A 21,211-nucleotide genomic window follows, 5' to 3' on the forward strand; every position below is an offset into this window, starting at 1 on the left:
AGCTGGACAATTTCAGTCAGAGATTGAAACTATAAGAATGCCACTGAAATATTCATGTATGCAGTATCCTGTTGATAGGTACAAAAATATTTCATCTTTCAAATCATATTGATTATATAGTTCCTATAATGTTTTCCATGTACATGTTGAGCTATGTATTTACCTACAGAATGAAGGAAAATGAAGAGAGAGCTCGAGCACTAGAAGAAGAGAAACAGTTCATCAGTGGCCACGCTGAGGAGCTCAAGGAATCCTTAAAGGTAAGAAACAGCTCATCAGTGGCCACGCTGAGGAGCTCAAGGAATCCTTAAAGGTAAGAAACAGTTCATCAGTGGCCACGCTGAGGAGCTCAAGGAATCCTTAAAGGTAAGAAACAGTTCATCAGTGGCCATGCTGAGGAGCTCAAGGAATCCTTAAAGGAAAGAAACATTTCATCAGTGGCCACGCTGCTCAAGGAATCCTAAAGGAAGAAACAGTTCATCTGGCCACGCTGAGAGCTCAAGGAATCCTTAAAGGTAAGAAACAGTTCATCAGTGGCCACGCTGAGGAGCTCAAAGAATCCTTAAAGGTAAGAAACAGTTCATCAGTGGCCACGCTGAGGAGCTCAAAGAATCCTTAAAGGTAAGAAACAGTTCATCAGTGGCCATGCTGAGGAGCTCAAGGAATCCTTAAAGGTAAGAAACAGTTCATTAGTGGCCACGCTGAGGAGCTCAAGGAATCCTTAAAGGTAAGAAACAGTTCATCAGTGACCATGCTGAGGAGCTCAAGGAATCCTTAAAGGTAAGAAACAGTTCATCAGTGGCCACGCTGAGGAGCTCAAGGAATCCTTAAAGGTAAACAGTTCATCAGTGGCCACACTGAGGAGCTCAAGGAATTCTTAAAAGTAAAACATAAAGTACAATTCCAATGTGTTTACGTTGGGGAAGAATTTTAATCTTGAATTTTCTTGATATGGTATTGGGCTTTAGATACAGTTTATTTTCCTGCATTTTGTCCTCTGTGTCATTTTAAAACTGTAAACCAACTTATTTTCATGTACAACTAGATTTTGTGTGTTTGACAAGGGATAAGAAATCATGAAAAGGAATCCCTGAAAAATGCTTGGAACACAGGAAAAGGGATACCATATTACTATAAATCACGTTAATTCATTAATAGGCTTGATAAAGCGAAAATAAGTTTGGTGTTGGGTACAGGGTTATCTTCTTTAAAAATCAATCTAACTCTAACCTTACTGTTACATCATAATCTTATGTGATAAGTTGATTGTGCTTCTTTTTTTTCAAACAGTTGATGAAAACTATTGTCCATTACAACAAGAATCAAGAACATCATTCAAGAGCAGATAATTCTGCTGTTTAAAGTGCTCAGTAGTATGTGCTTGGGCATAACTGTCATGTATTAAAGATATCTACACATCTAGATTGTCTGTTTAATGATGGTGTTCAGGCAAATAGTAATGGACTGTTTTATCAACAACAAAAAATTATATTCATAATTACTGTTGATGGCTGTTGTGATTAAATTTTAATTTAATTGAAATGTCAACAGGATTTGAAAGTACAGAAAGAGATGACTGAAGCAGAATTAAAGGTATGATTTTGTCATTAGATTTTACTTTTTTGAGGTCATCTGAGAGGAAGTCAGAGCTAGCTGTCTCAAGTGACCTATTCTAATCGCCATTTGTCCATCGTGCATCCGTAAACAATTTACATTTTCACTTCTTCTCCAAAACCGCTGAAGCAATTTCAATGAAATTTTGCACAAACCTAAGGCATAAGGCCAATCAAAATTGTGAATTATATGACCCCCACCCCTAGGGGGCTGTGGAAGGAAACTAAAAAGATAAAATTGACTAAAATTTCTAAAATCTTCTTCTCCACTCACAGATGTGGTAGAATAAAATACTCTTCATAGATATAGAAAGTCTCAAGGCCCTCTACAAAAAATGTGAATTATATGACCCTGGGGTCTACTAAAATTTATAAAGGGAAAATACATTTTTGAGCATTATTTGGTCATTTGTAAAAGGAAATTAGTCAAATGTTTTTAGTATTATCCCTATGAAATGACCATTGAATCCTATTAACAAATTTTCCATGACTGACCCCCAGGGGCCTAATGACGGGGCCAAAAGGAGTCAAATGACTAAAACTGGGGTCTCAAGTTTCCCCTGGGGAAGGGTCAAGTAAACTATAGTTTATATAGAAAAACACATTTATGAAAATTATTTGCTTAGTTTTCATAGGAAATTAGTCAAACTAGGTTAGAATTATTAGCCTGAAATAGCATTTTAATGTCATTTCAATATTGGTCTTGTCTGACCCCAGGGGCCAGAGGGCGGGGCCAAAAGGGGTCAAAATGGCTAAACACAGATTTGATGGAACCAAATAATCTTCATAGATTGAAAAGTCAAATTTATAAATTCACTGACTGACTTCAATGGCCTGATGGGCCAATATACCTGATATAGCGTTTATATGTCTTGGTTTCATTCTGAATTTGAACTCAGGTGACCGTTAAGGCCCATTGGCCTCTTGTTTTCAATGAAAGGACCTTATATCATAATACAACATCGGACATGTAGTATATATGGTTTATATGGTCCCTAGTCATTGCAATGTTTTGTTCCTCATAAATCCGAGTAACCTACTGGTCTGTACTGAGGTTTGAAATACACTTGATTGATGCTCTTCATATCTAGATAGTGTGACCTAAACATTCTGGTTATTCACAATAGGAGTGTCAGCTAGTACAATGCTAGGTCATGAGACAATAGTAACAATATTTTCTAGTGTAGTTTATTATTTCTTGTATGGGAATCCAGCATATGTTTGTAGTACCTAGTTGTTCTCTTTTAGAATGAAGATTTTGATTATATTTTCTAGTTCTTTGCTAGAACTGTACTACCCAGTAAGGGGCCACAGAGTAGTTAAGATGTTTGGTATTCTTATTAACCGTCTACTGCCTACTTACTCACTACAGAGACCAGTTAACTGACTGTTTGTTAGGGATTCATCACTACTAAATATTTTTGTTATACCATCTGATGTGTCCTGAACAAGCTACTATGTTGTAGCATATACAACAAAAACATGTTTCTCCCTACAGGAAGAAGTCATGGCCAGATTAGACGCCGAGAGGAAACTTAAAGATGCAGACAACTCGTTACAGAAGCTGTCATGTGCAGTGGTGTCTCAGACGCCACACATAGAACAGGAAGTCAAGGAAGAAATGGTGGTCAACGTCAACAAACTGAAACGTAATACTAACAATTATCATAGCAATGTCAGACAAAATAGAGATAGTTCTTTACTACTACTACAGGGATTTTGTTCAAACTTCACATGGAGGGTCCCCTTGGTCCATAGTTGTGCCATACAGGATTTGTGGCTGATAGGAAAAACACGACGGCCACCTGGCAGTCATCTTTGATTTTGGCAGTTGAAGTTTGTTATCGATATTTCTTGTGAACTACTGAAGGGATTTTGTTCAAACTTCACATGGAGCTTACCCTTGGTCCGTAGTTGTGCCATACAGATTTTGAGGCTGATCGGAAAAACAACTAGCAGCCATCTTGGACTTGGGCAGTTGAAGTTTGTTATCTCTATTTCTTGAAAACTATTGAAGGGATTTTGTTCAAACTTCACATGGAATATTCCATTGGTCCCTAGTTGTGCTATATAGATTTTTAGGCTGATCGGAAAAACAAAATGGACGCCAGGCGGCCATCTTGGATTTTGATAGTTAAGGATTGTTATCACTTTTTCTCAGACAGCGCTGAAGAGATCTTTCTCAAATTTAATATGTAGGTTCCCCTTGGGCCCTAGTTGTGCATATTGCATTTTTGGACCAATCGGTGAACAAGATGGCCGCCTGGCCGCCATCTTTGATTCTGATAGTTAAAGTTTGTTATCGCTATTTCTCAGATAGTACTGAAGGGATCTGCCTCAAATTTCATACGTAGGTTCCCCTAGGGACCTAGTTGTGCATATTGCATTTTTGGACCAATCGGTGAACAAGATGGCCGCCTGGCCGCCATCTTTGATTTTGATAGTTAAATTTTGTTATCGCTATTTCTCAGAAAGTACTGAAGGGATCTGCCTCAAATTTCATATGTAGGTTCCCCTAGGGACCTAGTTGTGCATATTGCATTTTGGGATGGATCGGTCAACAAGATGGCCGCCAGGCAGCCATCTTGGATTTTGATATTCAAAGTTTGTTATCGCTGTTTCTCAGAAAGTACTGAAGGGATCTGTCTCAAAATTCATATGTAGGTTCCCCTAGGGACCTAGTTGTGCAGATTGTGTTTTGGGACCGATCGGTCAACAAGATTGCCGCCAAGCAGCCATCTTGGATTTTGATATTCAAAGTTTGTTATCTCTATTTCTCAGAAAGTATTGAATGGATATTTCTTAAATTTCACAGGTAGGTTTCCCTAGGGCCCTAGTTGTGCATAGTAGGATTTGGGACCGATTTAATCAACAAGATGGCCGCCAAGGAGCCATCTGGGATTTTGATAGTTAAAAGTTTGATATCACTATTTCTCAGAAAGTATTGAATGGATCATTCTCAAATTTCACAGGTAGGTTCCCCTAGGGCCCTAGTTGTGCAAATTGCGATTTTAGGCCAATTGATCGACAAGATGGCTTCCAAAGAGCCATCTTGGATTTTGATAGTTAAAAGTTTGATATCGATCATTTTCAAATTTCACATGTAGGTTCCCCTAGGGCCCCTAGTTGTGCAAATTACGATTTTGGGCAAATTGATCGACAAGATGGCTGCCAAGAAGCCATTTTGGATTTTGATAGTTGAAGTTTGTTAATGCTATTTCTCAAAAGGTACTGCAGCGATCTGTCTCAAATTTAATGTGTAGTATGTTTGAAAAAATTAAAAAAGTAGAGAAAAGATCCATCTTTCCATTGTCAGACATAGATCATTCTTTGGTGGGCGCCAAGATCCCTCTGGGATCTCTTGTTTCTGTAACAATCTATTATCACATTTTCGTCCACAGCAATGAAATTTCGTAATTTGGTTTCACTGTAGCTATATTTGAAACATTTTTGCAGAGATTAATTTTAACCTGCAAAATAAACAAAATTTAGTTGTATGTGGAAACAAATTGCTTTACATTGATCATTTAACTGTCTCTGATCACATGTCTGGAAAATCAAACATTATACTGATCAATGGCAATATCTAGAAACATATCAACAACCTCAATCGTAAGTTGGATTCGTAATCTTTTATATAACATGAAATGTTTGTGAGTACATGTACTTTCTATCATAATTAAGAATTTAAAGATTATTTCTTTGCTTGAAATATTCACTGTTAGCTGATATCATTATTAGTGTTTTGAATTATGCATAAAAACTACTTTCAATATGTGTGGTTCATTAGCAACCATGAAAACAACTATGATTTCTACATAATGAATATTCATGTTATTCAGAATACCAGGGCACCACTTTATCGATTGCCGTACTAATGAGGTGTTTATTCATTATTAATTTATTATGTTAGGATTTAAATTCTTAAATAGATATGGCTTTATAATATCATAAAAAAATTAGCATTGTACTGCCTTTGTTTGGAATTTTTTGGCTTATGAATACCAATTATACGTAGATAAATTTATTATTGGAAGCTGTAAACAAAGGCATCAAAATGATTCATTTGCTAAAAAACGATTTCAATTTGTACAGACAAGGATTGCACCACGAATTGAAGCGTTATCCTCTGTAACCCACTGTCAGCAATGTATCCTTTACTGATATCATCGTTAGTGTATATATCGCCTGGGTTACTGAGGATGTTAAAACGTTTGATCTAACTTTGTTTCCTGTTGTTGTAGGATTTTTTGAGGACTTGGCAAATGAAGCCAAAATTGACTCCGACAAACCTCTTATAGTGAAAAACACAATACATGCCAGGAAAACATTAGCACGGAGAGCAAAAACGAAGAAATTTCAACGTAACAAATCTAGTAGTAAGTAATACTCAGCAAATTGCTCTATACTCCGTAATATAAAACCATTTTACAGTTTCCTGGGCCCAGTTTCATGAACATTTCTTAAATTTAAGGAATTCCTTAACTTTAATTTCCCCATAGAAAAATATTACAAAACTTCAGGAAAAAAATCTCAAGTTAAGGAGCCTTCCTTAAAATATGTTATGCTTTCCTACGGAGAATTTTAAGCTAAGGGATTCCTTAAATTTAAGGAATTTTCATGAAACTGGGCCCAGAATAAGTGTACATTTAGTATTGGTTTGGTAATATGATCTACATGTAATTAGCTAGATAACTGTTGACCAAACATCTTTTAAAACAAAGTATTAAGATGTTGTTAGAAGGATGCCCGAGTTTAAATGGATTCAGAAGTAGTCTCTTTCTTTATGTCTTAAAAGCCTGGAAAATGTTGAGAAATATTCTAATAGCCGATTCACTGTTGATTATCTAGAGCCTTGTAAATGTTGAATAATGTTGTTGGTAGGTTCACTCTGTCTAACCAGTAATCCAATGTACGCCAATCTGATGGAATGCAGCATCATGTCCCTCTGATGGACAGGGGAGGTAACTCGACACATCATGGCTTCATGTGGAATGATGCATTGTTTCAGTTTAATTTTTCAGTTCTTTGTTATTTGTGTCAATAAATTTGTTTTTCATTTTTGTTTGCAGATTTGAGTTTCAACTTAGCAGTTAATTAATTGTTTTGTGAAATAATGTGTGTTCTTTTTCTGTCTAGTCATTTTAGCCCACCATCATAGTGTGTTCTTTTTCTGTCTAGTCATTTTAGCCCACCATCATAGAGTATCGTTTGTCCGCCCCTTATTTAACATTTTTTGTCAGTTTGATTTCACAGAAACTTTAATATTTGTATTTTGTAAATTTATATCGTAGTGTTACATGTTAATTTTGATTTTTAATTTTACATATAGTACTAATGACAGGTGGGGCAACCACATTCAGGAGTGTAATTTGACCTTGTTTTGGAGGAATACTTTTCAAGCATTAAATGTAGATTTCTTTTTTCATTCAATTAGTGACAAAAACAATTCACAGTGAGCTTCAGGCAGCAAAATTGAAAGAATTTTGCAGTTTAGCTATTTCTTAAAAATGCATCTAATGTCATATGTAGAAGTAAAATTCCTTTGTTGAACGGTTTTCAAATGATTCAAACGAAGGGATAAGAAAAAAGAAATTAGTCATTTATTTGGCTGGTTTAGATCATTCAGTGATGGGTGTCTCTTTTTTTTTAATTTTATTGAGTTTATCATTTGGATGCAGCATCATTAATTACTTGGCTGTCATTTTTGTTACCTCATTCATTCACTAATTTAAAACCATTTTGTATTCATATCTTGATTCTATTTCTATGTATTATTACTCAATGCCAAAAGTAATTGAAGTACAGCCATACAAAAATCACAGCTTGTTACCTAACAAAGGATTCTTCAAACTAAAACTTTACCAATGCCAGATATATATTCTCGGTATTATTAGCTCACCTGGTCCGAAGGACCGAGGTGAGCTTATGGGATACCGCAGCGTCCGGCGTCCGGCGTCTGTCAACAATCGACCTCTTCTCCATAACAGCTGGTCGGATTTCAACAAAATTTGACTGGTAGCATCCTTATGGGCTACTAACTGAAAATTGTACAAATGATGGGGCTGATCCCCCGGGGGCCTGAGGGGCGGGGCTAAAAGGGGTCAATTTGGCTATTTCCATATAAACGAAACCAAGCATGGGATAGCACCCATAATGCAATGGTAGCATCCTTATAGGGTGGGGATTCAAAATTGTACAAATGATGGGGCTGACCCCCCGGGGGCCTGAGGGACGGGGTCAAATGGGGTCAATTTGGCTATTTCCATCAAAACGACTTCTTCTCTGAAACTAAGCATGGTATAGCACCCATAATGCAATGGTAGCATCCTTATAGGGTGGGGATTCAAAATTGTGCAAATGATAGAGCTGACATCCCCCCCCCCGGGGCTTGAGGGGCGGGGTCAAAAGGGGTCAATTTGGCTTTTTCCATATAGATGACTTCTTCTCTGCAACTAAGCGTGGTATAGCACCCATAATGCAACGGTAGCATCCTTAAAGGGTGGGGATTCCAAATTGTGCAAATGATGGGGCTGACCCCCTGGGGGCCTGAGGGGCGGGGTCAAAAGGGGTCAATTTGGCTATTTCCATATAAATGACTTCTTCTCTGCAACTAAGCATGGTATAGCACCCATAATGCAATGGTAGCATCCTTATAGGGTGGGGATTCCAAATTGTGCAAATGATAGGGCTGACCCCCGGGGGCCTGAGGGGCGGGGTCAAAAGGGGTCAATTTCCATATAAATGACTTTTTCTCTGCAACTTAACATGGGATTATGCCCATGATGCAATGGTAGCATCCTTATAGGGTTTGGATTCAAAATTTTGCAAATGATGGGGCTGACCCCCTGGGGGCCTGAAGGATGGGGTCAAAAGGGGTTAATTTAGCTATTTCCATATAAACGACTTCTTCTCTGCAACTAAGAATGGAAGAGCACTTATAATGCAATGGTAGCATCCATAATGCAATGGTAGCATCCTTATAGGGTTGGGATTTGAAATTGTACAAATGATAGGGCTGACCCCAGGGGCCTTGGACGGCATTAGATGCGAGGTCAAAAAGGTCAATTAGGCTACTACTTTCATATAAATTACTTTGTCTCTGAACCTATGTATTGGATAGCATATTTGTATGGTATCAATAACATCATTGTATAGTTGTGATTCAAAATTAAACTTTGGGAGTCAATTTTGCTTATTTTTCTAATTGTCAGAGTCTTGTGATAATTACTAACAAAAAACCAGGTGAGCGATACAGGCCTTCTGGGCCTCTTGTTGTATATATAGGAGTATATCTATGAAACTATTGAAGTTCAAATGATTCAATTCAATCCCTGAACACATTAATTAAACACTTATTAAACATGTAATGTGTCAGATACATTATTTTATGGTTTAAAGCCCCGCCTTCCATTTTGAGTAAGACTAGCCCCACCTACCATTTTGAGTAAGATTAAACCCACCTTCCATTTCGAGTAAGATTATCCCCACCTTCCATTTTGAGTAAGATTAGCCCCACCTTCCATTTTGAGTAATATTAGCCCACCTACCATTTTGAATAAGATTAACCCTACCTTCCATTTTGAGTAAGATTAGCCCCGCCTTCCATTTTGAGTAAGATTAACCCCACCTTCCATTTTGAGTAAGATTAGCCCCACCTTCCATTTTGAGTAAGATTAGCCCCGCCTTCCATTTTGAGTAATATTAGCCCACCTACCATTTTGAATAAGATTAGCCCCACCTACCATTTCGAGTAAGATTAGCCCCACCTACCATTTTGAGTAAGACTAGCCCCACCTTCCATTTGGAGTAAGATTAGCCCCACCTTCCATTTGGAGTAAGATTAACCCCACCTACCATTTTGAGTAAGATTAGCCCCACCTACCATTTTGAGTAAGATTAGCCCCACCTACCATTTTTGAGTAAGGTAACCCCACCTACCATTTTGAGTAAGATTGGCCCCACCTACCTTTTTGAGTAAGATTAGCCCCACCTACCATTTCGAGTAAGATTAGCCCCACCTTCCATTTTGAGTAAGATTAGCCCCACCTACCATTTTGAGTAAGATTAGCTCCACCTACCATTTTGAGTAAGACTAGCCCCACCTTCCATTTGGAGTAAGATTAGCCCCACCTACCATTTTGAGTAAGATTAGCCCCACCTACCATTTTGAGTAAGATTAGCCCCACCTACTATTTCGAGTAAGATAAGCCCCACCTACCATTTTGAGTAAGACTAGCCCCATCTTCCAATGTTTGAGTATGATTTGCTTCTCATACCATTGTTTGTAATATCATACATTCACTCCAAAAATGCGTCCTCACTATCTCCACAAGAGGGGACTGATAGTTCTCTTACCATGTAATTTTATTATCTCAAAACTTTCATTTTTAGAAGCTCCAGACCCTGGATATCAATAGGTCAATCTGGACTAGGTATAGAATTAACAATACTGAAGGAAATACTCATAATGTTGCAAATCACTGATGCTACATAAAGGCACAATTCCGTTATTTTCAGACAGCATTTGTAAGGATTTGCTAAATGGTATTTTTTAACATGCTGATACATGCAATTAAATTTGTGCTAAATGTGTATGATATATTCACTTGACAGGTCTTCGTATCAAGTCTGTTAACATCTCAGACACACATGGAGCCGAGGGGGTGAACCTTCGTCGTACAACCACTTGTGTTCCCAGGAAAGGGGTCTCAGTGAACTTCCCATTGTCTACCACTACTACTTTTTCTGAGGATTTGTAATATTCACTACCTGAAAGATTCACCTTTTGATATCATAGCTTCATCTGATGGTTTTAAAAATGAATTTTCATGAAATGAATTTTCATGAAATGAATTTTAACAGAAAACTTAACAGAAAACATGTAAAAAAAATATGTTCTGAAGAATTATCTGTTTTACATCAACAAGTGTAGTATTTCATCTTTGCAAGACTTTTAAGTTCTGGTAGATTGATCTGGGAACGGCTTCAATGTGTAAAAGTAAAAAGGACCCTGTTGGCCTCTTTGAGATTGACCTTTAACCTCATAGACCTCGGTGACTTCTCAGTAGCCTCACATTTTGTTGTATCTTCCATGCCATCCCTGAAATTTCTAAAATTAATGTAGTTAATATATTATGTATATTATTATATGAAAAATCCACTTCTATTTTCATTGGTTGCTAGAGTTTTGAAGTTATATTTTTATTGGTTGATATAATTGTGCTGTTGGCCTTGACACAGCTGTGATATAGATGTTGTAAAATCTCCCCAAAACACCGTTTTCGTGACGGTAATTTTATGTTTGCATAATAGCACTTATACTACACAAAAGATCTGTCAGAAGGTTTGATCTTATGATTGTCTCATTATCTATTCAATAGATTTGCTTTAATGATCTGACAAAGATATATATATGTTAAGCAGTTGGTGGATATTTCAATGTACCATTTTTCATGTGATATCAATGTTGTTTTCTTTAGAACTGCCTTTTCACATGTAGAGTTATCTGCTCTTTCTTTTTTTTGAATGTAACATCATTGGTATGCCTGAGTGGTAGTTGTCACTTTGAGGAAACATACCATAACTCTAATTTTCTTGTACTAAACAAGTGGTGTCACAGTCACTAGCATATGACAAGAGAAGATAACTCTTCATAACACAAAATAGACAGAAGTACTTACAGAGGTCTGTAACATTTTAAGTGCAATATAAAAGTGTTCTGGAATTATATATATATTAGGTGTTACTTGTGTTTTTAAGGGATGAGTGTCAGTATGTGGTGGAAACTTCAACACTCTGTTTCACCATTTACATATATAGCATGGAGATTTTTTACTGACATATTCATACCGCATTATGAGTTTGGATTAGAAATATACATTTTCTCGATTATTGTGCATTTTGGTTACAAGACCAGATCAACTGGGAATGTCTGAACTCTCTGGTCTATCACATTCAGAATATCCTACAGACTGGTTTTTCACACCACATTAAAAAGTGCTACACTATCACACATTTTACTGGTTTCCTTGTTAAGAACATTGATTGTTATTACATTGCATATCACTACCACACGGTTCATAATTATAGCCACACGTACCTTCTGGAAGTTTTATTTTTATTTGATTCTTACAAAATTGAAATTAAGTTGCAAGAAACGAGAATTGGTTCAGTGCTCAATATTATGGTTAATTGCACTTTCCTGTTTTAACTAATCAGAATGATTTGCTAATGTCCCTGTCAAATTATAGACATTATATACTGAAGTGGTACTCAATCTTCTAGGTCTTATTCTTTTGACGTCTTTATTTTCATACCTAACTTGTTAAACTTAAAATATACCTACATCACCTCAAGCTGATGGGCAATTAGTTCACTATGACCTTGACCTCAAGGAACTCCTCAAATGCTATTGCTGGAATGGATTATTATGTAAATGAGAGGTAAATGATTGGTTTTAAGATAAAGGTTTTATTTGTGTAATCACTCATATTTACTGTTTGTTTTGTTGGAAGAACACTTGTTTTTTTGTCACATTAAACAGTAACCTTATATTACTGGTAGCAATGTTAATACACTGTAGTGGTATACAGAACATATCATGGTTGTAAAGTATTATCTGTGATTTTTGTTAGCCCACCAGCATCACATGGACATTGTGCAATGGCCTATTATGGTATAGTAGCTCTTCACAACTATGTTCAGTCATTGCATATTGCAGAGTTATCTGCCCTTGAGAGAAGGTATTGATGTGATATGTGTTTGCAAGCACAACATCACATTTTTCAGAGAAATCAATGTGAATTTTGCACAATTACAGATGTAATTATGTCAAATTGATACCTTCCCACAGGAGACATGGCTCTGTAAAGACAGTATAGATGTGTACACAATATTGCATTGTACTAAATGAATTTGTTGAATACATACTTATATAGTTGGCCTGTCATATTTTAGGACATTGATATGGGCAAGTTTGTTATGATGAAACTTAAAAAGACCGTCAGTATGGTATAAAAATAATCGCAAGGAAATTTGTTTTTCATCTCGCTTTAGCAATAGGAAGTGAGCCCATGTTGCTCTGGAACTTCAAGTTTATTATTTTGTCCTATTACGTTATCTATTTTGACAATGATGATTTGTTTTGATGTGTAAAGAAGTTATCATTTTTTTGTGCCATTTTGTCATACACAAAGCATTGTATGTGCTTTTTGTTCCACACATTTTCTTTGATGAAAATACCATCCTAAAAATACTATCCTAAATGCTGTAGACTATTGTCATAATGTCATTTACTACAAAATGTGGTGTAAAAATCCTAGTTTTCTAAATAACAATTAAAGTGAACAGTCGGGCAAGGATGGCTAAAGTCGGTAAAAATGGTGTGAATGTATCCAGTATTATTTCTTATGAAAAAGAAAAAGAAAATCTCTCGTCAAAATCTGTCTGCGTACGAAGAAATTAATTTAAAGTACCTGGTATGGGAATTCTAAAACGTCCTCCCCGCTCACTATGTCCGTGGTGACATTTCCACGCAGTCTCGCTTTCAATGCTTTCAACTTTTCTTTACTTTAATGGTCAGAACTGGGAAACTAAGCATAACTTGACTGTCATATTAATAAGTGAGAACTTCTGGAATGCCAATGAACGCATTTAGACTGGTTTTCTTTGCCCGACTATTCACTTTAATTGTTTAGAATATGAAGGAATATTTTTTCTTACTTATATATAATCATATGATTTGAATAACTGGCAGATATTCTTATGTTAATGTACGATTCATTTTGTTAATTATTTTCACTAATTAATACCAATTAATTGTTTATATTGAATTGTGATATTGATGTGATGTATTGAAAATGTTGCAATGATCTTTTAGTTCTGAAATTTTCATTTTCTTTGCAAATTTTTTTTTTTGGAAATGTTTAACAAATTATTAAACAATGAAATGAAAAAAGTTAATATTAAGACTAATACAAACAATACAGGATAAGTTAATTGACTGCAATCTATTTGCCGTATTTGACCCATTATATAAGTGCCCACTTCCCAAGAAGCGCTGTTCTCCCCATTTCAAGGCCTAAACTTGATTAATTTTCTGAATTTTTGAAACACTATGGGCGTTTATTGGATCGACTTTATCACTCAAAACATTTTAACTTTTGGTACTTGATCATTATTACTTGAAATTTTTATTACTTGATTACGTGAAATTTGTGTCATGAATTTATCAAACCAATCCCACACTAACATAATGACGCAATTTAATATTCCATATTTACTTTATAATTAGCAGATCAGATCATAAAACAAAAGACTCGTTGATGAGAATGATCAAAAGCAAGACTGAAACCAAAACGTTAAACCGATCCGTCCAATCTATTTGGTTATTAGCTCATTCACCCCTGAAACTTTATCATGGACTGTTTCAGTCTTTGAACTGGAATAGCCCCAATGTGTCTACAGGGGTGGATGAGATAAATACCAGACGATGTAAAGTTTCTGATAGCAGGATCCTGATTATGAATATTGAACTTTAAATGATGATTACTTCTGTGCCATTAGTTTGTGTTGTAATTGTGACTTTAAAGTGGACCAGGATATATTTATGAAAAGCAAATTAAGCATATTTATCATGTACATGTATTAAATCATTTGCAATTGTATGGAAGTATGTTAAGACCATTAACCAAATCTATTGAAATATACTATATGTTGTTTTCTGTGGAGTTAACAGTTGAAATGCAAATATCTACATCCCCTCTATTTGGCATGCGTTATTTAGAATACAAACCTCTTATGCTTGTTAGGCCATCTGTTCATTAAAACGATTTCTTCTCAATAACCGAAAGGCCTAGGGTACTCATATTGGGCCTGTAGCATGCTGACATGAAGGGCTACCAAGTATATTCAAATGAATGACATTGACCTTCATTAAAGGTCACAGGGATTAAAAAGGATAAACTCTTAACGACTTTTTGTGAAAAACTTTGATGCCCATTGTACTGACATTGGGCATGTAGCATGTTTGGGTGAATAGCTACCATGTTTGTTCAGTGAACGACATTGGCCTTCATTCAAGGTCACAGCTAGGAATCAAATATGCTACAATCTGTAAACAACTTACCCGGTATTGTGTATGACCGTTAATGCCCATTTGGCATATTATTTTAAAGACCAATCCTTGTTACATGTATTCAACACAAAATGTCAATCATTTTCTACCAGATGTTCCCTTTGGTATAAATATCAATCATGCTATTTAAATATTTAAACTCGGATTCAATTGCTTGTTGTATGCCTACTTAACATGCAAAGCCCCGGTTCTTGGATTTGTCTCGCATGTTAAGCGCAGTGTATTGCTCTGATATACTGGGGAAGGTTATTTCACTCGAGCTTACCAAGCCCGTTTTCATGTACTGGTCGTATGCTGCGATGCTTTAAGCCTCCTGTCTTATGAAAGTATCTTATAAAGCATGTGTGCTGTCTCCATTACATAGTCCCCGTGCAGTTAACAAATATGTTAATCTTAATGGAAATCTATTTCTAACAGAAGTGGTCTAGAAGCCAATGACTTATCTGTAGAACAACAACAAGGTAAATCAGGTTAGAGTGAATAGTCGGGCAAAGAAACCCAGTTGAAATACTTTTGTTGACCTTCCAAAAGTCCTTACATATCAAAACGGTGGTCTGCTAACGCTGGAAAAGCCCCATGTAAAAACTCCTTTGAATCGATGCTGTGTGGAAATACAACCACGGACATAGCCAATCAAAAGGACGTTTTAGGATTGCTATCACATATAAATTAATTTCTTAGCATGCTGAGCGATTTTGATTTTTCTGTTTCATAAGAAATTACATTGTATACTGGATATATTTACACCATTTTTACTGACTTTAGTCCTTTGCCGGACTATTGACTTTAAGCATATCTTTAGTTGGTTATTTTGCTGCTCCACAAGCAGATATATATACATGTATAAGAATATTTCTAATACCCGGTATGTACATTTAATTTATTTGGCTTGATTCTCTGTAGTCTCTGTTTTCTCTGATGGCTCCATACCTGAGTTGTATTTAACATGAATCTTCCAGCTTCATTCTGGTGCTATCCTTGTACAGTGGTTGTGATGATAGAAAGGATTTTGTTGTTGTACTGTATTATAGCATTATATGTAATCCCAATACTCATTATTACATTATCCAGTATATATTCCTAGAGTAGTATAGGCCAGCTGGCTAGCAGAGAAGCTGGACTTCATTGGATTTTTATGTCAACAATTCGTGGATATGTTGATGCAAGGATCAGTACTATAGTGTCCATTTACCAAGACTTTTAATTCATTTGACTGTTAATTTCTATACAACATCTATATCTATACAGGAGGTTTCCGATTTAATGGTATTTATCAGTACTTCCGACAAACAATTTATTAAGATTTATCTAAATAACTTAAGTATGACATTTACATACATATCCAAGAATTAACAATAATTATGCCATACACAACAGTTATACTGGGTACAGGTTGTCTGTCCATATAGACACAATGATTGATCTACTTTGTACTCCTCCTAAACTACTAGAGGGATTTCAATGAAATTTGGTGGCAATAATCCTTATACAGTGTTGATGTACATGATCTGTATAAAAAATAAGTAGATACCTAGGCCTGTACCATATCTATTTATAAGATATGATCATTTGTTAGAAAACTTTGGGTTGGCTTCTTGGATGATAGTTTAGTTCATCTAATGTCACAATTGCAATACCTCAACAATATTAAAAATAATCACCATTATACTCATACTGGTTACAACATTGAAATCTCTATGATTATGTAGCATACATAGTGTGTTTTATATTTTGAGTAAACCCCTTTTGTAAACCGTATCACAAATCTTTTTTAAACTGAATACCTACCAAGAAAACTTGGATGACACTTGTCACATACCCGGTATACTGAACTAGATATGAAGATACGTTTCTAGACAGAAATGATGAATATATTATACAAGCAAGAATTTCGCATCTAATCTACAGGTAATTACAATAGAAACCTTTACGACTCTGGTACGTGAGGACATGAAATTCTAATATTGACATCTGGAACTACATTTTGGTTTTGAAGGCAATGCCAATGTGTTGGTGTTGCTGCTGTGCATGGTGACATGTTCAGAATAGATGTATTATGTATGATGTCAGACACCAATCCAGCCCACTATATTTGCTCTCAGTTCAGCAGATAACGAATTAAGACTAAAATGCAATAGATCTCTTTTCAATAGGATGAATGAAATATTCCAACATGGCCACACAATAACAGAATGAATGTATTTGTTAAGCCACAAACCACAATAGACTTAAATGGCATGTCTGATTCCCACCTTGTACACATCAGAAATGGGAGGGAATCAATCTTTAGCATTGGATTGATTGGCTTCTGGTAAAAATATTGTTACATTAAGTGCATGTTTAAATACTGTTATCTGCATGTTTCACCATATCAACATGCACCATATCAACATGCACCCAATGTCGGCTTTTGATCTGTGCTATAATTGCAAGTACACTTTTGTACAAGTCTATTACCGGTATATTTATTTTTAAATCTTTGGGTGGTTTATTTGCAAGTTTAAGATTTGTTACCGTATGTGTCTGTGTGTTCACTTCCATGTCATTGTCAAATGTACTAGTGACCCATAATTGTTCAGGATATTGATAAGTGTACAGTTGTTGTACTGTAAGGAAATTTACTCTTTAATAAATGTTTACTGATGAGTATGGATACAATGGTCATGTTGTTTGTTGTTTTAGTCCACTATCATTATAATTAGATGATGCTCTTCTCAAATCGTCTTCTGTCTGTGGTCCAGCCGTTTACTCTTCCCTCTTTTTTACGCATAGGTTCCACATAGTCTTTTAGGGCCCAGTTACCAGTATAATATCTCAATCCCTCTCAAAGGAATATTATGGTTGGGACTCCAAATCCATAATATTGTAACCAAGTCTTCAGGTGAAATGGACATTCATGAATTACCCCTTGGGTTGTGATTTCGTTATCACACCCTCTAGGTAGGCAAAGATTCTATCAAATTACAATGAGTCCAGAAAGAATTGGACGTTCTGAATAGCATACAATATACAGCTGATCATAAGGTAAAACGGGCCATAGTGATATCCCTCGATTGTAAAATAATAAATTGATCATTGCAAAAGGGCAAATTTCCATCTTAAATAAAACTTGTCAAAGAATGTTTAGGTTACAAACTAAGTTTCATTAAAATCACTACGTATACATTTACTCTGAAGTAAAATATTGCGTTCAAAACGTCCAATAAATTGATTTCATTAGAGTAGGTGAATATTTACACAAGTTATTGTGTTCTCAAGTTCCAGTAATATAATATTTTGCAATGGGCAATACCTCTGTAGATTAGTATCAACAAATTCCGATTTTTCAAAAAGAGCTGAGATCAATTTACTAGTACTCGTGACTTTGGAATAAAAGAATTCTTACACCTATCGGCAAGTGCAAGTTACCTTAAATCGCTACTAATTTCACAAGCTTAATCATCACTGTTCATAGCACTGCCAAATCCTGATATACATTTCATAAAGCACTTAACTCAGTAAATATATAAATTCCATTTGGAACAGTAAAGTAGATAAGGTTAAGAGAGATATTTATTATAAAGGAATACAGTGAAGGTGGTCTTTAGGAATGATAGACATATTCCTCTTTTATCAGGGCTCCTCAAGTTAACTTGGTTCAGAAGATTATACACATGGTCATGTAAATGGAAACTGTGATTCTAGAAACCAATATTAACACAAACATTATGGCTAATTGTGGAGTAGGATATATTGATAGAATGTGAATCTAAATGTAACAATCAATTTTGGACAAAGATGTTTTTAACTTCTTGGATATTCGTCTTATTAAGAAACAAGCACAGTTAAATGGTCGTGATATATCGGGTATTTTGAAAACACCCATTTGGTACAATAAAGATATAATAATAAATAGGAAAATGGTATTTTATAAAAACTGGTACAAGAACAATGTTATTTTTCTTAATGACCTTTTGAAATGTCCACACTCGTTAAGTTTTTACAATTTTCATGAATTTACAGAAAAATTTAATGTAAATACTAACTTTGTAACTTACCAGGGAATTATAAATTCGTGTAGAGAGTACTTATCTCACAAAACAGTTTGATAATTTCAATCTGTCTTATCCATTTATACCAAAATAATTTAGAAATTTTTATTAAACATAAAAAGGGATCAAAAGAATTCTACCACCATACTATGTCAAAATAACACTAGGTCTTCTGGTAAAGGAAAATGGAACAATTTATTTGAAATTAATGAGGAAACTTGGAAGCAAATATACTTGACCCCTTTCCGAGCTACTTCAAGCTCAAAACTTCAATGGCTACAATACAGAATAAATCAACATATCCTCACAACAAACTCATACATATTTAGAATTGGCTTATCTGAAGATCCACATTGCTTTTTCTGTAAGACAGAAATAGAAACAATAACACACATATTTTGGGAATGCAGAGAAGTGCAACTATTTTTTGAAAATTTTGAATTTTTGCTAGATTTATTATTTATTCCTTTTTCTTTCAGTAAAAAGACTATCATTTTTGGTATACCCAACGATAGAAACATATATTACAAAACTGACAACCTAATTTTTCTCATTTTGAAACAATACATTTATAGATCTAGATGTCTACAACAAAACCTATCAATAACATCATTAAAATCTATTATAAAGGAAAACTATGATATTCAGAAATACATTAGTATTGGCAAAGGAAATAAATGTGAAGAAGAATTCAATCAAGATTGGAAAAAATGGATTAAGCTTATAGAAATCACACCCAATCTCTGACAGCACGACTTGAAATACAATGAAATAATACATCTGATAATTTTAAAATATTAACCAATAATTCTGCGGAACTGCAAACCTCCAGCGAATATATACCATACTTCTCTCTCTCTCTCTCTCTCTCTCTTCCCCTATTGTACATTTATGTATATTTGTATAATTTGTAAGTGTGTGTGTGAATGTTTTGGCATGTGTGTATAGGATAAAAAAAGAATTGACCAAATTGAGTATGTATAAGTTTGTATATCCTGTAAGTGTGTGAGTGTGTGTGTGTAAGGGAAGGGTGCGATAGTGTGTGTGTTTTGTGTGTGTAAGATAAAAAAAAAAAAAAAGAGAATAAGGATATGATAATTCATATTGAAAAGTGTTTGTTTACCAAGTAAGGATGAGGAAATGTATTACTGTTGTATGAGAATATGTCTGGAAAAAAAATTCCGATTTTTCAAAAAGAGCTGAGATCATACTAGTACTCGTGACTTAAGGAAAGTTTCAGAAAGATAGGTGAATATTAGCTGTAATATTGTAGCTGAAAAGACTTTAGACAGAATATGGTGTGGTTATTGCTATAACTGCTAATGGAGCTAAGTAATGATTATGCAAACCATTATTATAACGTTTGTAAGCATTTTATCATACTTGTTTTATATCTCTTACCTACTAGGCATTAAAACTGAACCGTATGAATATAAAATTCTCAGCAAGACATTTTTACACATACATATGAAGTTCTTTCTAAAGAGGATTTATACAGCAAGTCTACAAATTGTGACTTTCAAGTCTTGTGAGCAGGACGGTAGATATTAGTAAGAATGGTAGGTATGTTTGTTTTGGACAAAAATAATATATAAATGCATTTATTCCTTTAAAATAATTGGAAACCAACACAAAAGTATCGAAAATTGTGCCCGGTTGATTTCCTGTGGCACTGCTCCATTAGGTTTTGGTTTGGTTTTATTAGTTTAATGTCCTATTAACAGCCAGGGTCATGTAAGGACGTGCCAAGTTTGTTGGTGGATGAAAGCCAGAGTACCCGGAGAAAAACCACCGACCAGCAGTCAGTACCTACTAACTGCCCCACATGGGATTCAAGCCTGCATTCAATACTAGGACACTTTGACATAGGCACCATTTCGTACCCGACCGAAAGGTATAGTAGGCAGGGTACATATATTCGTTCTAGGTGAATATGCAATTTGAATTCAAAATAAAATATTTTTAACACTTCAAGATTTTTGAAAGGTTTGGTGGCACAAAAATTTAAGCTGTGTGTTCACAAGGTCTAAAAATAATTTTGTTAGGAAGTAATTAATTATATAAATATAAAAAAATGTCTGATTTTCTAACTTTTCTGAGAACTTATTGATGTTAAGCTGCATTCAAAGTTTCATTAAGCTCAACTAATGAATATTTAAACAAGTCATTGTGTTCACAAGAGACAGTTAACGATGACAGACTAAATACTATTGAAAATGACCGGTGACCTAAAAACTAAAATTCTTCATAGAAAGGGAATACATTTCTGCATATACATGTATTGTAGCGGGATTGGACTGGGTCAATCATTGGTGACCAGGCAGTTCAGCGGTAGAACATTCGGCTAGTGTTAGGAGGTCCTAGGTTCAAATCCCAGTCTGGTCGTTTTTTAGCTCGCCTCTCAAAGAGAGGAGGCTTATGGAATCTCT

At 35.2% G+C, this 21,211-nt stretch overlaps 1 protein-coding gene across 1 annotated transcript in view; it reads left to right on the forward strand.

Annotated features, from left to right (window-relative positions):
• The window catches only part of LOC138318436 (pleckstrin homology domain-containing family D member 1-like), a 36,285-nt gene extending 19,769 nt beyond the window's left edge, over positions 1-16,516 (forward strand). Inside the window, exons 10-14 of the mRNA XM_069260780.1 lie at positions 170-260; positions 1,552-1,593; positions 3,112-3,262; positions 5,858-5,992; positions 10,230-16,516. Of these exons, the coding sequence (XP_069116881.1) occupies positions 170-260; positions 1,552-1,593; positions 3,112-3,262; positions 5,858-5,992; positions 10,230-10,375 (565 nt within the window). The 3' untranslated portion in view covers positions 10,376-16,516. The remainder of the gene's footprint in view (positions 1-169; positions 261-1,551; positions 1,594-3,111; positions 3,263-5,857; positions 5,993-10,229) is intronic.
• The last annotated feature ends 4,695 nt before the right edge of the window (positions 16,517-21,211 follow it).

The sequence above is a fragment of the Argopecten irradians genome, chromosome 3 (assembly GCF_041381155.1).
Source record: "Argopecten irradians isolate NY chromosome 3, Ai_NY, whole genome shotgun sequence".
NCBI classification, from domain to species: domain Eukaryota; kingdom Metazoa; phylum Mollusca; class Bivalvia; order Pectinida; family Pectinidae; genus Argopecten; species Argopecten irradians.